Below are 25,234 nucleotides of genomic sequence, written 5' to 3' on the forward strand. Positions count from 1 at the left end.
GGCCGCCCTATTGAAATGAATGAGTCCACACCCGTCCCGCAAAAATTGCAGAACGGATGCGGACCCTGAACTGCTGACGTCTGAATGGACACTAATGCAACAACCGTATTTTCTTTCTGTGTGCGTTCCAATTTTTTTTGCAGCCCGTATGCGGAACCATTCACTTCAATGGGTTCGCGAAAAAAACGGAAATTACTCTGTGTGCATTCCGTTTCCTCATGTCCACAAGTCCCTTCCGTCAAAAAATAGAACATGTCCTATTCTTGTCCATTTTGCGGACAAGGACAGGCATTGTTACAATGGATCCGCAAAAAAAAAACAGATGTAACGCAGATGTCACACGGATGTCATCTGTTTTTGTTTGTGGATCCGTGTTTTGCGGACCCCAAAATACATACAGTCGTGTGCATGAGCCCTAATTATATTTTTACATTCAGGCTTTTTAAACCTCTGTACTGTATAGGAGTTGTAAAAATAATGCTTAAAGGGAACCTGTCAGCGGCAAAAGCCATCCCACACCGCCAGCAGTACCTTTAAGTAGCCGGCAGTGAGTTTCGAATGATGATTTTCTTACTGCATTCTGATGAAGCGAAAAAACAAGGAAACGGAGCTCATAGTACCGTATAAAAATATGATTTTATTGTAACATGATTAAAATATAAAGCAATAAGTAATATGCCGTTAAAAAAGTGAAAAGAAGCAGAAAAAGAACGCCACCCTGGGATAGCACACCTGTCAAATATAAAAGGTAATGATCAATAAAAATGATTATATATGGTACAGTGACTAGCCATTGACCAAAAATACAGCATGGGTAACAGATGATTGCTGAATCAACTGTTACCCATGCTGTATTTTTGGTCAATGTTTGGTCACTGTACCATATATAATCATTTTTATTGATCATTACCTTTTATATTTGACAGGTGTGCTATCCCAGGGTGGCGTTCTTTTTCTGCTTCTTTTCACTTTTTTAACGGCATATTACTTATTGCTTTATATTTTAATCATGTTACAATAAAATCATATTTTTATACGGTACTATGAGCTCCGTTTCCTTGTTTTCTCCGTTTCCTTGTTTCACTCGGGAGCTAGTACCGAGTTACAACTACGGGTGTCCTTTTGGTTGCACCGGGTGGACACTGTTTTCCACTTTTTGCCAATTGGCCACCTTTGGTCTTTATTGTTTTTTCTAATGCATTCTGATGAAGCAGAAGAATTAAAAAAAACGGCAGAAGTATGAAAAACGATCTTTTATCCTCCGTCCGCGCTATTTTCCAGTCAGGCTTGTAGTCAAGAGGGCAGCGGCCTCCTGGCTTCAAGTCAAGGTAACCGCGCCCCCCTCCCTGCCCCTTCTCCTGTGACTGACAGCCGGCTGTCGGGCATAAGCGCTGTCAGTCACAGAGAAGGGACAGGGAAGGGGGCGTGGAAAATAGCGCGGACGGAGGATAAAAGATCGTTTTTCATACTTCTGCCTCATCAGAATGCAGTAAGAAAATCATCATTCGAAACTCACTGCCGGCTACTTGAAGGTACTGCTGGCGGTTCGGGATGGCTTTTGCCGCTGACAGGTTCCCTTTAAACACATTTCTTTACCTGTATATTGTCTACATTTAACATTTTCACCTCCTCCATTTTTCTTCTACCTTTTCTACTGAAGGAACTGCTGAGCCCTGCGAGGTGCGTGATTTCCTGCAAAGGGCAGCATTTCAAGCATGGTTGGGTTCACACTCTAACTTGGTGGAGATTATTGGGTGCTGCACAGAAACAAGGCCATTTTGCATGGTGCTGGAGTGCGTGGAGCCAGGCTCGCTCTTACAGTTTCTCTGGGACTGTCGCAGGGTGAGTAATAATAAAAACTTACACCGTTTGGGAGTGTAGAGTTGTATCTTTGGTTCTTTATTGGATTTTTTATGACCTTTCATTCACTTCTTTGAAACATAAAAATACACACTCAACTGATCTTGGTTTTTATTGCAATGTGCACCGTTTTCCCTGACACAGACACATAGTGCCATTTAATTATGTGCCAGGTCTGCCAGCCTGTGTTGGTTTTTTGGGTTTGCTCCACTTTAATATCCACTATAAGGAAATTGAACAATGCGAATGAAGTTGATCTATGCATCCAAGGGAAACATAGTTGAGTTTTACACAGAAATAAAAAGATAAGGGCATTAATTAAGGATATTTATAATGCCATTTCTGTTTATATTGTGTTTGCAGTACGTTTTGCATGAGCATTGTATGGCACCATGGTAGACTGTCCCAAATGTAAGGGAACACCCATATAAAATGAAAATGGTCACAAGTTGTAAGGGAAGGAGGAAACTAGAGATTAGCAAAGTTTTGAAAAATTAGATTTTCGCTGCTTTGCCAAATTTTTACTTCATCACAAAGCACATTTCTTTGTAAGTAGCGGGAACAATGACGGAGAAACTGCAATTTCGCTTCCCCCCCATCATTGAACCACTGTCTGAGATTAATATTTAGGACTTTCAGGGGTTGATTAGTTAAAAAAAAAAATTTAATTGTACTTATCTTATTTGAGCATGAAGAGGCTGCCGCGGCCATGAGGATCCAGCGCGAAATCTTGCGTGGTGCGTGATGTTTTAACATAGGAGTCAATAGGTTACTCTAACCTGAAGCATACCATTGTTTTCCTCTACCAGTTCTGTGTCAGCACCCCATTTAAATACTGGTTAAATCCAAGATGGCGGCCTTCAAGATGGCTGCCATGTTGATGACATGACCTAACAGGTTTCTCCCCTTCTCTCACAGCTTAAATCAATATCTGCCAAACTGAGTTCATTTTAGGTATTTCCTTAATTGTGTATAAAAATCATTAAGGCTGGGTTCACATGGGCGTGTAGGATTTGCTCAGAATGCGTCCCGGGTGCATTACGGGCGAGTAGGTACGCAATTTCAGTTAGTTTTGACTGTGTTGGCGTTCCATTATTCAGTTTTTATAAAAAACTGAATGTGCTACCCAGACCCGAACTTCTTCACTGAAGTTCATGTGTGGGTTCAAGGTTGTGTAGATGTAATTATTTTCCCTTATAACATGGTTATAAGGGAAAATAATAGCATTCTTAATACAGAATGCTTAGTAAAATAGGGCTGGAGGGGTTAAACCATGGTGATGGATCATGTGACGGACCATGTGATGAGCGCAGTGACGTCACCACAGGTCCTTTTCCTCCTGCACAGCAAAGAAGAAGAAAGAAGAGAAGTCGGGCTGCGCGATTAAGGTGAGTTAAATTATTTTTTATTTATTTTTAACCCCTCCAGACCGATTTTACTAAGCATTCTGTATTAAGAATGCTATTATTTTCCCTTATAACCATGTTATAAGGGAAAATAATAATGATCGCGTCCCCATCCCGATCATCCCCTAGCAACCATGCGTGAAAATCGCACCGCATCCGCACTTGCTTGCGGATGCTTGCGATTTTCACGCAGCCCCATTCACTTCTATGGGGCCTGTGTTGTGTGAAAAACGCACAATATAGAGCATGCTGCGATTTTCACGCAACACACAAGTAATGCGGGAAAATCACCGCTCATGTGCACAGCCCCATAGAAGTGAATGGGTCCGGATTCAGTGCGGGTGTAATGCGTTCACCATACACATTGCACCCGCACGGAAATCTCGCCCATGTGAACCCAGCCTAAGGGCACTGACCAGTTTCTATAAAAGAAAGCGGATTTGAAACAATTTAAGCATTTCTATACAGTAGTTTCAATAACCTTTCTTTAAAAATATAAATCAGCAGCAGTTTGACCACTTGTTATTACTGGGTAAACCTAGAGCAGGTACTGTATGTATTTGCCCTTTAGCGGTCTCTTCAGGAGAAATGTGGCAATACATGCTGAACATTCTTATAAATGGTTGCCTATGTATTACATAGGTGCACTGCGTCCGCCAGAATGGGAGCTGCTTTTACAAAGTAGCTCTCCATTTTTCACATACATGGGGTCCTGATTGGAGGGACATCATTCTTTGACATCCCTATGCTCTAATAGGGAATAACGACAGGGTTTCTCATGGTAAGGTAACCCTTTGAACTTTAATTTCAGTTTTCATGAATCAATGTTCTATAAGATATTTTCATTCCTAGTAAAAACTCCATTAAGATGCTATAAACCAGCAACTAATCAGGTTGGATGTATTTAATTTGGATGTATATCTGGGATTACGAAAAAAGGTTCCTTTTTTTTTAGGAAGGTTAGCACACCTGTCCAAGGGTTGTGTCTCATATTGTAGGGCGGCTCCACTGAAATCAATGTGGCTGAGTTACGAAACAAAGCACACAAACTGTGGACGGGCGTGACATTTTTCCCCATGCAGCTTAATTCACTAACATTTTCTTTGAATCCCCATGTTATGCACTGCCCCCTTAATCCCTGCACTAACACTGGGTTCAGACCTGAGCGTATTTGATATGCGTGTTTAACGCGCGTTTTTGTGCGCATTTTTGTGCGCATTTTTGTCCATAGTCAACGCGCGTATCACGCGTGTTTGTGTGATTGATAGCAGTGTCCTATGGCCGCAAACACGCGACAAAACGCCCCAAAGAAGCTCAAGAACTTGTTTATGCGTCGGGCGTTTTTCAGCGCGTTCGAACGCGCTGTAAAACGCGAAAATGTGAACCAGTCCCATAGGGAAGCATTGGTTTGCATCGGTTATGCGTTTTACAGCGCTTTCGAACGCGCTGTAAAACGCGCAAGTGTGAACTTGGGGTTAGTGTATCACAGTGTTTAGGTTTTGTCTGGAGCAATGTTCCCCAACCTGTGACTCTCCAACTGTTGCAAAACTACAACTACCATCATTTCCTTTGGGAGCTTGTTGTTTTGCAAAACATGGAGAGTCAGAGGTTGAAGATCACTGGCCTGGAGTGTTCCTTTAAGTAAACTCATTGGGGCAAATTAACATTGAAAACGAAACCAGAATTCTGGCTTAAAGGGGTTGTCCAGCTTTGGAACTGTTTAACTAGTGGCAGCAGTTGAAAAATTCATACCCATCTGCTCCCCACCAGTGATGGCCAGTTCGCCGTGTTCAACTGCAAACACATGCGGGCTGCTATCTTAACTCACAAGTCCGGCGAGGCACAGGTAAGCCCTTACCTGTGCCTGCGCCGCGAGCCGGTCTGAAACAAATGCGGTCCCCTGGAGCAGGCAGTTTCTGCTCATTGGTCTTACGCAGGCATGGGATTCAGCCAGTTCCTTCCAGTTCTCCAGATACGGGTGTTAAAATTACAGCCAATAGACATTGGGTGGAGTTAGAGGTGTGGGCCAACGCTGAAAAAAACTTAGACTTTTTAAAAGTTGGGAAGTATGTGTGTGTAGGGTATGTGTGTGTAGGGTATATATATATATATATATGGTGTATTTATGTATGTGTACCATGTATATAGTGTATTTATGTGTATGTGTGTTTCATATATATGGTGTATGTATATATGTGTCGTGATGCCGCGTGTCCACCATTGAGTAGGGAACCTGTTGTTAAAAATTTGAATCCCACCCCTGGTCTTACGGTCCTGTAGACTTCCGGCCAGGGACACGTCACCACTGAGGCTAGTCATTGGTTGCAGCTGCACGTGTGACCCCATCCGTCCAGAAGTTTAAGCGATGGGGAGCAGGTGAGTATGATTTTTTATTTTTTCGACAGATTCAATATGCTGCTGCCACCAGAAGCCGGACAACTCATTTAAAGTGAACCAAAAAGTGGCACACATACCAACATTTATTATCAGTTTTAGACATCTTTGCACCTTGATAGAGACTTTTTTTTAAAGTGTCTAGAAAAGGGCTTTAATTTTTGCTTTGCACCAGTTTTTGGGACAAAATAATGGTGTAAATAAAGTAAGTCAGCCTTGAGACAGGATTAGTAAATCTGTCCCGATCTGTACAGATAAGATACTATAGATACAGAGATCTGTAATACAATGTGCACAGACTGGAATGACTGGAGATACAAGGAAGTTAGTCCTTAGTGGGGAAATTCCCTTTGTAGCTGAAATCACAACGTACAGAATGTACGACATGCCTTCCCCAACAGATACTTGGTCACAATACTTGTTTAGCGACTAAACCTATTATTTATGGTAGTGAAAAAGTGTCATTTTATTTAACAGGATTTGGTGCCAATGGATGGAATACTTTATGATCTCACCGAGTGCCAAGTTTACACAATAGCACTACAGATCCTGGCAGCACTGGTATGTCTGGTATATTCTAACACAGATTCCCTTTACTGCATTTATTTGTACGTCATGTTGTATATGCAATATGCATCATCAAGTGAGGCTTTGTTCTCATTGACGTCTCAGTTTTCATTTTTCCCTTTCATTTTTTAAAGGGAACGTGTCCTATATATTTGTGTTTACTAATTAAAACCATATAGTGACACAGATAATTTTTTTCTAATCTGTTTTTAATTTGCTGAATAGGTGAATAGGAGGGAGTTGTCCCATTGAAGTGAATAGTATGGCGGAGTTGTAATCACACCTGCTCACCACTGCAGTGGCGACAGTGAGGAGGTAAACAATGAAGAGAAGGCAGCACTTGTACGAGAGCTGCTTTATCTTTAAACTGCTGATCAACGGGAGTGCCGTGAGTCGGAGCCTCGCCGATTTGACATTGATAACCTATCCTGAGGATAGGTCTTCAATATAAAAAAAGCAGACAAGGCTTTTAACTTCCAAGCAGACAAGGGAGCTGTCCCATTGATGTGAATGGTATGGCGGAGTTTTAATTACACCTGCTCACCACTGTGGTGGCGACGGTGAGCAAGTAAATAATGAAGAGAAGGCAGCACTTGTACGAGCGCTGCTTTCTCTTCAAATAGATGATCGTCGGGGGTGCCAGGAGTCTGAGCCTCTCCGATCTGACATTGATGACCTATCCTGAAGACAGGTCATCAATATAAAAAAAAGCCCGGACAACCCGCTTTAATTTCCAAGCAGACAAATTGATATGGTAGCATTTGCAAGCACACTAGAGATGGCCATAGATGGTGGGATCATCTATTTTGCAAAGTTGGCATATATGAAAGTTGGTTACATATTATATGCGGTGAACTTCAAGGATACTCTATTGTCACTAACTTTTCTTTCTTTCTGATTCAGGAATTCCTACATGAACGGAAACTATTGCATGGAGATGTTGCAGCCCGAAATGTTCTCATCCAGCGCAATTTCACCACAAAATTGACTGGACTGGGTGGAGCTTGTGATATGCGCTTAAGAGGGAACTTTCCTATTCGACGTCCTGCTCCATTGAAATGGCTGTCTCCTGAACGTCTCCTTTACTTGCCTGTTACAGAGAAATCTGATGTGTAAGTACACCTGAATATCTTACTGCGTGAGTTACAGCGAGTCTGTCACCAGGAAATTCACTGATACACCAGACACAATGCCTTTTAGGACTAGCTTAGCTGAATGTAATGATATCTTTCACTTGATGATCCATTGCTTCTTTCTGGAGAAAAAGTGCTTTTAAGTCATAGGTAAATGAGCAGTTAAAGGGGTTTTCTGTCTTTACCTGCCCTAGCAGTTGTTTTTCAGCACCGTGCTCCTGCCTACACTTGCCCTATGGGCGGGACACTTGCCTTTGATTGACAGTTTGGCCTAGCACCATTCTGGCATGGCCTTATAGGCACACACTGAAGGCAGACTTTGGGACTTCACTGGATCCCCGGCGTTCGAGTACAGATATCAGCACCCCACTGTCAAATTCTAGGGGATGCACAGGGCTGACAGAGGGAGCCCCCTCCTTTTGAAATCACTTAGATCAGGGGTGCACAACCTGCAGCACGGAGGCCACATGCAGCCCTTGATACCATTCTGTGTGGCCCCCAATCAGTGGAGTACATAGAGAAGTAAGGGCCCCAAAGCAAGGATCAAACCAGGCTCCCCACATGGGACAGAAGGTTTCCTGCCTAAACCCTTTTCAATGATCCTTGCGCCATTTTTCCACTGCTTCATTTGCTAAAAGTTGTTTCTTTAGAGTAGAGTCCTGACCAAGTTTTCACCTCCATTAGAAGAGGAGATAATCCCAACTAAGACTGGGCCCCCTCTTGCCCTGTGTCCCATAGCAGTCGCATGGTCTGCTGCTATGGTAGTTACGCCCCTGCCCCCAATCATGATGAATTATTTACATAAATCACATCAGCTGTTGTATCCTACAAAGCACATCCCCACCTGGTGAAAAAAAATATGAGACTTGAGAAAGGCTCTTGTATAGAGCCGAAACATTGCCTTGCCATATGGGTGAATAAAGTCTTTTTATTTTTTGTTACAATTTTGGAGTGCTGCCCACTTTTTATACCTTGCATATTGGGTGAGCTTTTTCCCATTGGGCTGTGCACCCAAGGTGGTTTATTATATATTTTTTTGCCGGTGCTGCTTTTTTCCCCTTATCTACACATATATATGTTTAAATAAAATTTAGCCTCTGTAGAGCACCCGAGCATCGGGAAGTGTTCTACTCGAGCACCAGAGCACACAAGCACTTTGGTGCTCGACCAACACTAGTCGGGACCCAACCCTATCCTGCGCCTGGGAAAATGTGTTAATAGTAGATGGCGAACCACAACAACCTAGGGCAGAGTCAGTGTTTCCCCCTTTTGTGGTTCATCAGGATATGTTGTATCGGGTAAACCAACTACTGGGTGAGCCTATTGAACAGTTGGTGGTCCCCAAGGCTTATTGCAAGCTTGAGTTAGATCTAGCCCACCAACACGTTCTCGGGGGTCACCTGGGGCTGCAGAAAACTCAGGATCGTATTCTACAGCAGTTTTACTGGCCCAGCATATTCAAAGAAGTGGAAGAGTTTTGTAAGTCTTGCCTGACCTGCCAGATAACTAGCCCCCAGCCACATTACCGTAGTCCCCTAGTACCTCTCTCGATTATCGAAGTACAGTTTGACCGAATAGCTATGGACCTCATAGGCCCAGTACCAAAGTCCACCAGAGGGCATCAACACATCTTAGTCATTCTAGACTACGCCACTCGGTATCCGTTAACTCATAGCTAAGGAGTTAACGGATAGTGATGAGCAGCATAGGCAATATTCGAATTTGCGATATTTCTCAAATTTTTGTCCGAACATTAGCCATAAATTCTCAAATTCGAGAATTCGTGATCTCTAGTCATTGTTTACTTGATTGCGAAAAATCGGCAATGCAATATATTCGTGATAAATTCGCGATTAGAATATTCAACACTATTCGTGAATACGAATATATAGCACTATATTCTAAATAGTCAAAATTTTCGAAGTGGCGATATTCGCGATTCGAATATTCGCGCTCAACACTATTAATGGAGATGTTTTCCTGAGTAGGACTACCTAAAGAGGTTATGACCGACCAAGGGACCCCTTTTATCTCCAAGGTGATGAGGGACCTCTGTAAGTTGCTGCACATAAAACAACTACGGATGTCCGTTTACCATCCGCAAATGGACGGTCTGGTAGAACGGTTTAACCAAACATTAAAAAATATGTTGAAAAAGGTAGTGTCTAAAGATGGGAAGGACTTGGACGTCCTTCTCCCCTATCTCATGTTTATAGTGCGAGAAGTACCCCAGGCCTCTACTGGGTTCTCACCCTGCGAACTGCTATATGGCAGACACCCTTGCGGTCTCTTGGACTTGGCCAAAGAGGCGTGGGAACAACAACCCACTCCACATTAAAGTGTCATTGAGTACGTTACCCAGATGCAAGATCGGATAGAGGCAGCTCAGCGAGTCCAGAGTCGGGTCTATAATCGGCAGGCTCGAGTCCGGATCTTTACCCGGGTGATCGTGTTTTGTTTCTGGTGCCGACCGTGGACAGTAAGTTCCTGGCTAGGTAGCAGGGGCCCTATGAGGTACTCAAGAAAATTGGAGATGTAAACTACAAGGTACACCAGCCAGGGCGGCGAAAGCCGGTGCAGGTTTACCATGTGAATTTACTCAAACTGATAGTGAAGATAGGGAAAACTGTACAGAAGACAGCCCGCAGCCGGGTTTTCTAGGACAAGAAGTACCGGCCCCTCTGTCTGATGCAAGAGAGGCGGCTGCCACAGTAAAAATTGCTGACAGCCTCTCCTCTAAACAGATTCAGGAGGCCAGGGAGTTCGTTAGTCGGAACATGGATGTGTTCTCGGACCTCCCTGGACGCACTTCCATAATTCAGCATGACATTGTCACTGAGCCTCAGGCAAAAGTCAGATTTAACACCATATTGGGTACCCGAGGCTCGGCGACAAGCCATATCGGCGGAGGTGCAGCTAATGTTGCAGCTAGTGAGTGGGCCAGTCCTATAGTATTGATACCCAAGCCGGACGGGACGTCGCGGTTTTGTAACGACTTTCGAAAACTTAACGAGGTTTCCAAATTCGATGCGTATCCCATGCCACGTGTAGATGAGCTCATCGAGAGGTCAGGACAAGCCCAGTATTTTTCTGTTTTGGACCTCACAAAAGGGTACTGCAGGTGCCCTTAACGGAGGCTGCTAAATAGAAAACTGCCTTCATCACGCCTGAGGGGCTGTATCAATATAAGGTCTTACCCTAATGGACATTGTGCTTCGTCCACATCGTTGGTACGCTTTGGCTTACCTGGACGATATTGTCATCCACAGTACCGACTGGGAAAGTCACCTACCCAAAGTGCAGGCTGTAGTGGACTCCCTTCGGAAAGCTGGCTTAACCACTAACCCAAAAAAATGTGCAATAGGGTTAGAAGAGACTAAGTACCTGGGGCATGTCATTGGGCGCGGAGTCATCAAACCCCAAGTGAACAAAATAGAGACGATACAGAATTGGCTCCAATCTGTCACCACTAGGCAAATAAAGTCATTCCTGGGAATAGTGGGCTATTACATGAGGTTTGTTCCCAACTTTGCTTCTCTAGCCGCACACTGACAGGGCTCTTGAAGGGACGAAAATCAGTGATGGTTCGCTGGGATGATCGGGCGGAAGAGGCTTTTGCCGCTTTGAAGTCGACCCTGTGTGGGTCACCGGTTTTGGTGATGCCCGACTTCAAGAGGGAGTTTGTGGTACAAACGGATGCCTCCGAAGTAGGCCCTGGTGCTGTACTGTCTCAGGAAGTCAACGGGGAGGAGCATCCCATTGTCTTCCCAAGCTTCTACTCACCTCCTCATAAAAACAAATCAGGTTAGTCTGAAAACTTCTGTCCTTGGTAAACCCATGTTGGTTATCACTTATAATATTATTTACAGTCACATCCTCCTGTATATACTCCCTTAAGAGTCCTTCAAACATTTTTCCCACAACAGAAGTTAAACTAACTGGTCTATAATTACCTGTGGAGGACCTAGTTCCTTTTTTTTTAATATGGGCACCACATTTGCCTTGCACCAATCACTTGGCACTGTACCAGTTCCTAGAGAATCTTTAAAAATTATAAACAGGGGCACCAAAATGATTGAACTGAGCTCTTTAAGAACTCTTGGGTGTAATCCATCTGGACCTGGAGCCTTGTTCACAGTTACTTTATTTAATTTAGCTTCGACCATATCTACAGTTAACCAATATATACTGGATGTACTAACAGCCCCAACAGCACAGATATCAGCTCCTTTCTATTCTTTTGTATATACAGAGCTAAAAAAACCATTTAGTAACTCTGCCTTTTCCTTATCTTCAGTGAATAACCCCCATTTACCATTATTTAGGGTGCCCATCTGCTCAGACCTTGGTTTTCTAGCATTTATATATTTAAAGAATTTTTCGGGATTAGTTTTGCTCTCTTTTGCCACTTTCTGTTCGTTTTGTATTTTTGCAAATTTTATCTCCTTTTTACAGATTTTGTTGAGCCCTTTGTAAACTTCAAAGACTACATCTGACCCCACAGATTTGTATTTTTTAAATGCCCTTTTTTGTCATTTATAGCCCTTTTTACAGTAGCTGTAAGCCATGGGGGGTTTAATTTTAGCCATTTATACTTGTTACCTGAAGGAATAAAAAAATTTGTGCAATTACTCAATGTTGATTTGAAGCTCTACCATTTATTCTCAGTATTATTATGTGACAGTAGCTGCTCCTAGTCTATGCCCTGAAATGCTGCCCTCAACCCAGGGAAATTAGCCTTTTTAAAATTCAATGTTTTTGCTCTGCCTGACAGAGTTTGCTTCTTATAGTATAGGGGGAATATAATTATATTGTGGTCACTATTACCTAGTGTTTCACGAACAGTAACATTTCCAACAAGCTCTGCATCCTTAGAAATCACTAGATCCAACAGAGCATTGCCCCTAGTGGGAGCTTCTACAAACTGGACCATAAAGTGGTCCTGCAGCAAATTTGAGAAATGTTCTCCCCTTTGCAGTTGAGGCAGAACCATGACCCCAGTCAATGTCTGGGAAGTTAAAATCTCCCATTATGACCACTGTATTTGGTTATACAGTTGAGCTTCTATCTCCTCTGTGATGTTAGGGGGTCTATAGATTACACCAAGTAATATTTTTTCAGTGTTTATATCCCTTTGAACTTCCACCCATAAGGTTTCAACATCCTCACCATCCGCACCCACAATTGCCTCTTTCACACTTGTCTTCAGATCACTCCTCATATGCAGGCACATGTCACCACCTTTTCTATTGACTCTGTCTTTTCTAAATAGTGTAAAACCCTCAATATTAACATCCCAGTCATCCGAAGAGTCCAACCATGTCTCAGCCACACCAACTACATCTATGTGTTCTTCTAGTACTATAGCCTCCAGCTCCCCCATTTTGCTAGGTAGACTTCTGGCATTTGTGAAAATACATTTTAAATTACTATTACCTGTAAAGTAAATATCCATGATTTTTTTTGGTTACCTATGTAACAGGTTCTATTTTTCATCAGTGTAAAGGTTTCCCCAGTCTTCTCCCTACTTTCCTCACTAACCCCAGCCCCCACTTAACCCCACTGTCTCCTCCTATATCCCACTCTCTATCTACACTATCTACCCCCTTATTAGTATGACCCCCCCACCCACCCCCGAGATCCTTGTTTAAATGCTCCTTAAGCCTTCCCATTAAGGTGCAGCCCATCCTTACTGTAGAGCCTATAACCGACCGAGAAGTCGGCCCAGTTCTCCATGAACCCAAACCCTTCCTTCCTGCACCAGCTTCTGAGCCACTTATTTAACTCCCTAAGCTCCTGTTGTCTCTCTGGTGACGCTCGTGGCACTGGTAGTATTTTTGAAAACACTACCTTGGAGGTCCTGGACTTGAGCTTCTCTCCTAGTTCACTAAAATCATTTTTAAGGACCTTCCATCTCCCCCTGACTTTATCATTGGTGCCAATGTGTACCATGACCGCCGGGTCTTCCCCAGCCCCACCCAGCAATCTGTCAATCCAATCCGCAATATGTCGAACCTGCCGAAAACAAACACACTGTTCGGCATTCACAGTCTCGGCGACAGATGACCCTGTCTGTCCTCCAAATTAGTCCCCTACTACCAGCATCTGTCTGAGTTTGATTTAGACTCTGTCTGCTGTAATTGGAAAACTTTCTGCAACTTTGTTGCTCCTTGACTTAAACTCAGTTTTTTAAACTCCACTTATTCAGAAGCCCACTTAGTGCAGCAAGCCCAGTAATGACATATACTGTATTTTCAATATGCCATAAATACAGTATTTCTGTTGGTAATATCCCTTTACATTTTTTTTTGGCCCTTGTCATTGGTTCAGTCTGGCAATGAGGCCCCCACCCTGAAAATGCTGTGCACCCCTGACTTAGATGCTATTGGCTATGGCATCTAAAGGGACAAATGACCAGGATCGGCCATTAAAGCAGGAGTCACATAAAAAGGCAGCAGCCTAGCCTAAGTCCCCTTAGTGACCGCTATAAAAAAGTGTTATTCACAAAGGGGTTAAATACCACCTCTTAGTGATAAACCATGGCAAATATTAAAATATCACAACACTTTAATGCAAAGCCTTATCTTTGTGCTGACGTTTGCTGTTGACATGCATAACAATAACATGAATTTGATAATGCAAGGATGTGATTTTTCCAGGAAAGTTAGCGATCTTTCCAAGAAAGAGCATGACTAATATGAATAACAATTACTGCTTCCTTGTTCATCTACTTTACAAACCATCCTACTCAAACTGAGGATCCATGAGCATTGTAATCTGAAGGTAGCATCAGGTCAACTAGAACATAAGATGCTCGTGCTTAGTGGAGTCCCTGGCTCTATCTCATATCCTAATGACCGGATAGCGCATTGATGGATAAATAATAGAGTCTGGTGACCAAACTGATTGAGGCATGCACAGTTGTGCAGTGAATGGTGGGAACAGGGGTGTAATTAAAAAAGGCTGGGCCCCATAGAAAATACTTTAATGGGGTTCCCCAAGCAGCCTCCCATAATCCTCCCTTCCACTGCTAATCCAGACCCTCCCACACTCATCATACAACCCCTCACTCACTCAGTCATGTAAAAATATTTAAAAAAAAGGCTAACTAGTGCCGGTCAGGTGGAGGAGGCAAGAGATCACATTATAATATGCACCGCTTTATGGTATTTCAGGCCTGACTGTTGGTTCTGCCGTCCATTACGGCCCGGGCTTCGCCAGCCAGTACGTACACACACAGCAGGGTACCTCCTAACTTTTGAAAAGCCAAAGGAGGGAGAACAGTAGTGGTGTGCTATGCGCTCCAGAGCCAATTTTATACTAAGCCTATAACTCTGCCCAATGCCTATCTGTGTCCCCACACAGTAGTTATCCCCCTTAGTGTCCATGTCACAGAACAATGCACCCTTAGTGCCCCCTTCACAGTAGTTATGCCCTCTTGGTGCCTACACTCATGAGAATGACCCCTAAGTGTCCCCACACAGTAGTTATCCCCCCATAGTGCCCAGGTCATAGTACAATGCTCCCTTAGTACCTCCTTCACAGCAGTTATGCACTCTTAGTGCCTCCACTCATGAGAATGACCTCTTAGTGCCCCCACTCATGAGAATGACCTCTTAGTGCCCCCACACAGAAGTTATGCTCCCTTTGTTCCCTCATACAATAGTTATTCCCCCTTAGTGCCCCCACACAGTAAATGTCCCCTTAGTATACAAACACAGTAGAATGCGCTCTCACTGCCCCTACACATTAGTTTGCTTTCCTTATAGTAGTGCTGGCTCCTTAGTGCTCCCCTTACAATAGTGCTGCCTTCTTAATGTCCCCCTTATGGTAGTGATGCCACCTTGGTGCCCCCTTACAGTAGTGAAGCCCCATTTTACCAATGAAGGGAGCACATCCCAGCCTCCCCAGCAGCAGGCATAATGCAGTGACATAATCGCGCCTGCTGAGCTGAGCAGGAGAGCACACAGGTCGGGCATGATCTCCTGATGGCTTCCTGATTCACCATTGTAGCCAACTGTATCTGAGTCCTCAGGGCGCAGATACAGTTGAAACTGGAATATGCTGCAGCCCTCCCAGAACGGTGGGGCAGCTGCTGAAATCCTCCCATCCAGGAATGATGGGAGGTTTCAGCAAGTCCTGGGGCGTAATGAATGACACACACAGCAGCCAGGCATGTAGCAGCCACCCATGGGTGGGACCAAAGTTTCTGGATTATTTTCACCGTATTATTTAAACATGGACAAACAATAATTTTGAAGATCTGAATGGACACATTTTTTTAAGCCGAATATATTAACAAGTAAAATAAGTTATAAAATATGTTGTGCTGTTGGGGATTCTCCTTTTGTTTTATCAGGCAGTGTTTTGGGTTAAAAAAAGAAAGCTCTGTGAGATAAAGCAAACCAAAATCAAGACACAGGGTTAGATTAGCCCACCAGAATACCAAACAATCTTTTGGTGGATCCAGGCCATGACATAATAATAACCCCTAATCAGGGGCGTAGCTAGAACTGACTGGGCCCCACAGCAAAATTTTGTATGGGGCCCCCCCCCATGACTATCCTAGCATCATATGTATGTATATGTAAGGGAGGGTTCACATCACATTTTTGCCTTCCGTTTGATGTATACGTTGGAAAAAAGGGATACAAAAGCGCAGCACACTTTGCTTTTGTATCCTGCAAAGTCTGTTAAAATAAACGTATACGTTAACGTATAATTATTTATTTATTTTTATTTTTTACAATGGGACTCTATGGTGACAGATGCCACTGTATGGTGTCAGTTTGAGGCATTTGTTAACATATACATTTTATGTATACATTAGACGAATGGCAAAACGTGATGTGAAACCGGCCTTAGTGTGCCATGATAGTGCCAAGTGCCAAGCACTAGAGGCAGAGAAGGGAGGCTGCAAAGTACTGCATGCTATAGTACAGAAGGCTGGCAGAGTGCACAGCTTGGTCCTGGTGATCAGTGGTGTGGACTGTATTCTACAAGGCTCACTCCACAGTATCATGTACTAGAATCTACAGTAAATACTGTAAAGATATTAGCCCTACCCCCGAATATTAATAGATTTAGTGACTATATAATCACCAACATATAGAGACTAAATAATACCACCATATTGGATAATAGCTCATACCATGACTGGATAACAAAACACTGTAACGTTATAGCTCCATATCATGACTGGATAACACCACCATACAGTGACTGAATAACCGCCATACAATGACTGAATAACACTGCCGTACAGTGACTGGATAACACCGTCATACAGTGACTGGATAACAGCACCACACAATGACTGGATAACAGCGCCATACAATGACTGGATAACACCGCCATACAGTGACTGGATAATACCACCGTACAGTGACTGGATAACACTGCCATACAGTGACTGGATAGCACCGCCATACAGTGACTGGATAACACTGCCATACAATGACCGGATTATGCCGCCATACAGTGACTGGATAAAAGGGTATATGCTCCTGTAATGTGTCTCCTACAGGGTATTATAATGGGGCATAGAGCAGGGTATAGGGCACAGTACAGGGCAGGGGGCACAGTACAGTATAAGGGGCACAGCATAGGGGGAACAGTACAGGGCGGGGGACACAGTGCAGCATGGGGGAACACAGTACAAGGTAGGGGGCACAGAACAGCATAGCGGGCACAGTACAGGGTAGGGGGCACACAGTGCAGCATAGGGGGCACAGTACAGGGCAGGGGGCACAATACAGCATCGGGGGTACAGTGCAGCATAAGGGGTACAGTACAGGGCAGGGGGCACAAAACAGCATGGGGGTACGGTACAGGGCAGGGGGCACACACATTACAGCATAGGGGGCACAGTGCAGCATAGGGGGCAGAATACAGCGCATAGGGGGCATAGTACTGGGCAGGGGGCACAGACTCACCATTGTTGATCAGGCTGGCAGTGAGTCTGAAGGTCGGCAGCATTGGCTGGCAGGCAGGCTGCAGGGATGCTGGAGGTCAGCTGGCACTACAAGTGCAGCGGGTGGGCAGGTAAGAGAGACAGGTGGGCAGGCATGCGGATGGTCACATCCAGGCCCTGCACTTACTATTATATCTGGGCGCCGCTTCATTTGCCCGCTGTGGCCCCCGTTACCATCTCCCGCGCTGTATGATAATTACTACTATCGGAGCAGGGAGGAGGAGACTGCCCTGTTTCTCAATGGTCGTTCCTTCTCCCTGGCTGTAGCACTGTCCAATCGCAGCGCAGAGTGTCACAGCCAGGGAGAAAAAAAACCTCACCTTCTCCCTGGCTGTGACGCTCTGCGCTGCGATTGGACAGTGCTACAGCCAGGGAGAAGGAACGACCATTGAGAAACAGGGCAGTCTCCTCCTCCCTGCTCCGATAGTAGTAATTATCATACAGCGCGGGAGACGGTAACGGGGGCCACAGCGGGCAAATGGAGCGGCGCCCAGATATAATAGTAAGTGCAGGGAGCCGCACTACATGTCCTGATACTTAGTTAACAAAGTCCGGACCCATGATAGGTCCTAGTCTTTAAATAATCTGACTGACACGCTGCAGGGCTGCCTGGGCCCCGAAGCAGCCGCTTCCTCTGCTTCCCTGGTAGTTACGCCACTGCCCCTAATACAAAATGTCTCAAAGGTCCACTTGAAGCCAATTGTTTGTCATTAGGGTGTATTTCAGCTGATTCATAAATAACTTGCAATCTTATTTTTATAGAAGTTTCACCTGTTTTTATTAGCAGATAAAATATGCTTATGTTAGTATTTTTGCTTTGCATTGTCCTTTAAACCTCCATACACACTGCACCATTCTTCTGTAATAATATCCCTCCTTACATGTCTTTCAGATGGTCCTTTGGAATTCTGCTTTATGAGATGATAACTTTGGGTAAGGATGGCTTTTCTATATATATTTTTTCTTTAAAAATGCACTGATTTGTAAATTATTAATAGAAAGATATTTTAAAACAAAAAACATGATCATCTATGTTGCACTGGATGTGTTTCCAGTACTGGGGGGCATCTAGTGATATAAATCCTAGATATGGATGTATACAAGTACTCATACAAAGAAAAACATTTCTACTTTTGGATTTTGAGGGTGAGTTGAATGCAGAATTTATATCTTTGCCTGGTAATGTGTAAAATCAGCAGCAAAATCCAAATAAAACTCATGAGAGATATAGAATGTTACACATTTTCCCTCATTTACACTATGGTAACTGATGTCACCTGGTAATTGAGGTAACCATACCCTAGAATGGAAGCTCCAGACTTATTGTTGAAAAACTATGGAAGTCAGTGGAGGAACCCGAGCATTAAACCAGGCACCCCCTGCTCTGAAGAGGGAAGGGTGTCTGGGTTATAGGAAAAGGGAAGAAATTGATGGAAACACCACTGAAATGGTTCGGGAACAGCATGGGGAGGATGTCTGGATGCATCTTGGACTCCCAGGTCGCTGCTGGGAACGATGTTGTCCGAGTAGTACGCCACTTTTACAGACTGACAATAATACGCACCAAACCGAAGATAAAATCGATTTTGGAGGAAAAATTGTTAGGAAACATTCTTTCCTGCCAAAAATTGCAAGGAAGAGGCACTCCGATACAACCTGTATATCACATAAAGGAGGGCCTCATTCACATTGTGGTACAATTGTTCAGGTAGTGGGACTCCTACACTCATAAAGCCTATGCACTAAGGGAAAGGGCTGCCAAAAATTACAAGGAACCTGCGCTCCAATACACCATTTATTACACATAAAGGAGGGCATCATACACACCCTTGAAAAATTATAACTGATGGCCTGCTGGTGGCCCTCAAAAACATTAGGAGCAAGGGCCTGCTGGTGACCCTCTAAAACATTAGGGGCGAGGGCCTGCTGCTGATCTGACCATCTAAAACATTAGGGGTGAAGGCCTGCTGCCGAGCTGACCATCTAAAAAATTTTGTGGGCGAGAACCTGCTTCCAAGCTGACCATCAAAAAAAATTTGTGGGCGAGGGCCTGCTGCCGAGCTGACCATCTAAAAAATTCAGTGGACGAGGGCCTGCTGCCGAGCTGACCATCTAAAAAAATTTGTGTGAGAGGGCCTGCTGCCGAGCTGACCATCTAAAACAGGCATCCTCAAACTGCGGCCCTCCAGCTGTTGCAAAACTACAACTCCCAGCATGCCCGAACAGCCTACAGGTATCAGCCTACAGCAGGGCATTGTGGGAGTTGTAGTTTTACAACAGCTCGAGGGCCGCAGTTTGAGGATGTGTGATCTAAAACATTATGGGCGAGGGCCTGCTGCCGAGCTGACCATTTAAAACATTATGGGCGAGGGCCAGCTGCCGAGGTGACCAGCTAAAAAATGTTGTGGGCGAGGACCTGCTGCCAAGCTGACCATCTAAAAAACATCATGGGTGAGGGCCCGCTGCTGAGCTGACCCTCTAAAACATTAGGATCGAGGGAAGCCTAATAAGCATGTTGATATGATGGAAGAGGAGGAGAAGGATGAGAAAAGGGAGATTGAACCATATACCCTTTTTAGTGTTGGAAGGGGTGCATGGGAATACAGTGTATTCAATACACCATAAAAGCCATATTTAGAGTGCCTTTATGTTCAACCGCTTTCCTCTGGTGGACTAGAGAAATCAGGGGCAACCCAGGCCTTGTTCATTTTTATAAGAGTCAACCGGTCAGCATTTTCAGTTGACAGAGGGATGCGCTTATCAGTTATTATGCCCTCAGCAGCACTAAATACACGCTCAGACAAAACGCTGGTGGTGGGGCAGGCCAGCACCTACATGGTGAAGCTCGCAAGTTCGTGCCACGTGTCCAGCTTGGACACCCAATAGTTGTAAGGCACACAGGGATCACTGAGGACGCTGACAGTCTGCTACGTATTCCTTCACCATCTTCCAAGTTTTTTCCCTCCTTGTGACACTAGGCTGTGCATCAGGTTGAGGGTGCGGGCGGGGTGTAATAAAACTGTGCCAGGCCTTGGAGAGTGTTGCCCTGTCTCTGTTGGAACTGCTGTGTTTTCCCCTCGTCTCCCCTCCTCGGGGCCAAGGAATTACGTACTCTGCAGCCAGCGTTGTCAGCTGGAAATTTTTGGAGCAAGTTTTCCACAAGGAACTTCTGGTATTGCACCATTTTGATCATCCTTTCCACCACAGGAATGAGAGATGAGAGGTTCTCTTTGTATTGGGGGTCGAGAAGGGTGAACAACCAGTAATCGTGTTGGCCACAATGCGTACAACGCGAGGTTCACGGGAAAAGTAGCCTAACATAAAGTCAGCCATGTGTGCCAGAGTCCCAACAGACAAGACTTCGCTGTCCTAAATGGGGGATGACTCTCAATCTCCTCATCCTCATCTTCTGCCCATCCATGTTGAACAAATGGAATAAAACTTCCATGGGTAGTACACTCTGTAGCAGAGGCAACCGTCTCCTGCTCCTCCTCATCATCATCCAATTCGCGCTGAGAAGACGAACTGAGGGTGGTCTGGCTATCACCCTGTTTACTTTCTCCCCCCATTTCCACCTCTTCCACATGAAAAGCGTCCGCCTTAATTGTGAGCAGCGAGCGTTTGAGTAGACACAGAAGTGGGATGGTTACGCTGATAATAGCGTTATCTCCGCTCACCATCTGTGTTGATTTCTCAAAGTTGTGTAAAACCTCACAGAGGTCAGACATCAATGACCACTCGTCGATTGTGAAGAGTGGAAGCTGACTGGAAAGGGGACAAGTCGACGACCATGTTGCAGCTGGTATTCCACTACTGCCCTCTGCTGCTCATAAATCCTGGCCAACATGTGGAACGTCGAGTTCCAGCGCGTGCTCACGTCGTACAACAGTCGGTGAGCTTGCAATTGCAAGCGCTGCTGCAGCATTGCCGGACCGGCGGAAACTGTTGATGACTTGCGGAAATGGGCACACACGCGGCACACCTTCCCCAGTAGCTCAGGCAAATTGGGGTAGGTTTTGAGAAACCGCTGAACCACTAGGTTGAACACATGGGCTAGGCATGGTATGTGTGTGAGCTTGCCGAGCTCCAAAGCCGCCACCAAGTTCTCGCCATTATCGGACACAACCATGCCTGGTTGTAGATTGAGTGGCGAAAGTCACAGCTCAGTCTGGTCCCTTATCCCCTGCCACAGCTCTGCGACGGTTTGCTATTTGTCACCTAAGCAGATCAGTTTAATCACGGCCTGTTGCCGTTTCGCCACTGCAGTGCTACACTGCTTCCAGCTACTGACTGATGGCTGACTGGTGCTGCAAGATGATAATTCTGAGGTGGAAGTGGAGGAGGAGGCAGAGGAGGAGAAGGGGGAGTTGCGGCCACTAACATAGGTGCACGGGAAACCCTGATGGAAGTAGGGCCCGCAATCCTTGGCGTCGGTAGCACCTGTGCCATCCCAGGGTACGACTCGCTCCCGGCCTCCACAACATTAACCCAGTGTGCCATCAGGGAAATGTGGCGTCCCTGGTCAAAAGCACTTGTCCCTGTGTCAGTCGTAAAGTGCACCTTTCCAATAACTGCGTTGGTCAGGGCACGGGTGATGTTACGGGACACATGCTGGTGTAAAGCTGGGACTGCACACCGTGAAAAATATTGGCGGTTGGGGACAGAGAACCGCAGGACAGCCGCCGCCATCAGGCTGTGGAAAACCTCAGTGTCCACAAGCCTAAATGGCAACATTTCCAGGGCCAGCAATTCAGAAAGGTGCGCATTTAGTGCTATGGTCTGTGGGTGGGTGGCTGGGTATTTGCGCTTTCGTTCAAAGGCCTGAGGCATAGACATCTGTACGCTGCGCTGGGACACAGAAGTGGATGTGCTAGCTGATGGTGCTTGCGAAGGTCCAGGTGCATGGTGGGAGGTATCCGGGCCTGCGTCTTGGACTGGGGATTGGCCAGCACGTAACACAGGGGAAGAGGAGTCAGTGGTGTGACCCGCAGACACTGGTTGTGGACCCAGGCGTTCGGCCCACCTATTTGGGTGCTTTGATGCCATGTGGTGGTGGATCATACTGGTGGTGGTGAGGTTGCTAGTGTTCACGCCCCTGCTCATTTTGGTACGGCACAGGTTGCAAATGACAATTCTTGTATCGTCCGCACTTTCCTCAAAAAAGTGCCAGACTGCGGAACACCTACCCATTGGCAAGGGAGATTTACGCAAGGGGGTGCTCTGAGTAACAATTGTGGGTCTGTTTGGTGTGGCCCGCCTTCTCCCTTTTGCCATCCCACTGACTCTTCCAGCCTGTTGCGGTGTTGCGGAACCCTCCCAATCCGTACTGTTGTCCTTGCTCGGCTTGCCACCTTCCCAGGTTGAGTCAGTGACTTCATCGTTCACCACCTCCTCTTCCACTTCCTCACTCTGCTCATCCTCCTGACTTGTTGACCTAACAACAACCTCAGTTATTGACAACTGTGTCTCATTCTCATCATGAACCTCTTGAGACACTAATTGCGGTTGACTTATTGGCAACTGTATCTCATCATCATCATCCACCTCGTGAAACACTAATTGCCGTTCCCCACCGTCATCTTCTTCTGACTGTGGATGCTCCAGAATTTGGGAATCAGGGCACAAGATCTTCTCATGTCCTTCTTCAAGCGGGCTGTGGGATCACTTGTTTGGGATCACTTGTTTGCCAAGACTCTCTATGGTGGCTGGAAGGAGGATCAGGGTGAGGGTTCTGTTGACCAGACTCTTGGCTACGGAGACTGGACTTTGTGGAAGACAGGGTGGTGCTTAACCGACTGGAAGCATTATCTGCTGAAATCCAACCGACCACCTGGTTGCATTGGTCTGACTTCGAGAGTGGTGTCCTGCGCCGCCCTGCAAACTGGGACATAAAGCTAGGTATCGTGGATAAGTGTGTTTCTTATGCTCTGGCAGCAGGCACAGTTTCACTGTGCCCAGGGCCACAGCCTCTGCATGCACCATCAGCAGCACGGCCACTTCCCCGTCCCTTACTGCTCGCCTTGTGCATATTAAATATGTATATATGCTTGCAAGTATGTCACACGTACAGTAGCGCAGGTTTTGTAAGTGTATGCGCAAATAAAGTACATGGAATGTCACCGATATTTTTAGGATGCTCACACGTTAAACAGGAGGTATAGCGCAAGTAATGTCGCTGTCACCACCGCCTAATAAAAAATTACATTGAATGAATGTCACTGATATTTAGGCTAATAAAAAATGACACTGAATTAATGTCACTGCTATTTAGGATGGCCAAACGTTTTACAGGAGATGTAACACAGGTAATGTCGGTGCCACCAGCAGCAAAAAAAATTGACTGAATGTCACTGATATTTTGGATACGCAAACGTTATACAGGAGATGTAGCACAGGTAATGTAACTGTCTGCAGCGGACACCATCTACAGAAAAAGTACACTGGATGTCACAGATATTTTTAGGCTGCGCACACGTTAGACAGGAGATGTAGCGCAGATAATGTCGCTGCCAGATACAACTATAGTCCTTAAAAAGACTTTTGGGTCTCTAACAAGTTTTAGAAATTTAGTGCAGGTTGTGCTAAAAATATATATTGCTGCCACAACAACAATAGGCCTTAAAAGGACTTTTGGGTCTATAACAAGTATAAAAGCTAAAATATTCCTATTTCACTCCCTACACTGTCTCTCCAGCTCTCCCTGACTAAGACTGAGCCGAACACGTGTCATCGGGTGCTATATAGCACCCGATGACTCGTTCCGGCCATCCAATCACTGTAATGCCAGTAGCCAACATGGCTACGGCATTACAGTGAATGGCAGTACATACCCGCACGTTTATTGGCTGTGTAGAAGCCAACAAACGTGCAGGGAGGAGACTCGAGCATCGCGCTTGAGCTCGAGTAAAATTAGTGTTTGGCCGAGCATGCTCGCCCAATACTAATAGCTACCTAAAAAGTTTAATAAATTTGCAAATACTGTACTTTTAGCATCTTGCACCCTTTTAAAGTTATTATAGGTGTTGTCTTATATTCACATAGCTAGCTGCTTTTAAATTTCTAGTGGCTATCCTTAAAAACAGGCAGCAGTTTAGCTCCACCTGCTGTAAGACAGATGGCCTTACAGTTTAACCGGGCTACCTACCATTTAAGCTTGCATAGTGTCCTTACAGTGCCCCAGAGGATCACTACTAAAGAGTTAAAGGGTGCCATTGGTGCCATATCGCTAGGTGTCAGTTGACTAGTGTCAGATAGGTGTGGGTACCAACTCTGGGACCCACATGTATCTCTAGAACAGGGCCACCAAAGTGAAGGACAGTGCACTGCAGAAGTGAGGCTACCCTCCATTCACATCTATGGGAGTGCCGAGCAGTGCTCTGCTATTTCCGGAACTCGCAAAGAGGTGAATTGAGGAGCTACGTAGTCTAATTGTATTGTCAGAGAGTCTGGTCTAGGCAGCTGAAGTGTGAGGAGCTGCATGGGTCTGTGTAGTGTGTGACTTACCACAAGGATCCTCCATTCCTATATGTTGTGGACAAGTGGCAAATCTCTGACAGAAAGAGAACAGATATTCACAGACTGATAGGGACAGTGCATGATCGCAAAGGTGACACACACCTATGGTTTTGGACTCTGCTGCTTGTGGAGAGGGTATATTGCTTTGGCACCCACAACTCTTTGGAGACAGATTGGCCAACCAATCTAAGAGCTACACCCCTCAGCCTGGGAATTATGGCAAGAGTTCATGAGAATGGAATTGCATACCTTTGGTCGATTTGGGAAGTTGTCTGGATTTATTAGAGAGAGACTCAGAGATATCTATCATACACCCTGCTTTCCCATACCCAGACTTGTGTGTGTGTATTTGGAGAGATTGACCTTATCATCACAAGTGTTATTCG

The 25,234-nt window shown here is 45.2% G+C and overlaps 1 protein-coding gene across 2 annotated transcripts in view; it reads left to right on the forward strand.

The window, feature by feature from the left end:
- Positions 1-25,234, forward strand: part of STYK1 (serine/threonine/tyrosine kinase 1) — a 76,764-nt gene that overhangs the window by 45,459 nt on the left and 6,071 nt on the right. For both annotated transcript variants that reach the window (XM_040437728.1, XM_040437729.1), the window contains 4 exons: positions 1,661-1,842; positions 6,138-6,221; positions 7,131-7,339; positions 18,226-18,266. In XM_040437728.1, the coding sequence (XP_040293662.1) occupies positions 1,661-1,842; positions 6,138-6,221; positions 7,131-7,339; positions 18,226-18,266 (516 nt within the window). The remainder of the gene's footprint in view (positions 1-1,660; positions 1,843-6,137; positions 6,222-7,130; positions 7,340-18,225; positions 18,267-25,234) is intronic.

This window comes from Bufo bufo, chromosome 6 (assembly GCF_905171765.1).
Source record: "Bufo bufo chromosome 6, aBufBuf1.1, whole genome shotgun sequence".
NCBI classification, from domain to species: domain Eukaryota; kingdom Metazoa; phylum Chordata; class Amphibia; order Anura; family Bufonidae; genus Bufo; species Bufo bufo.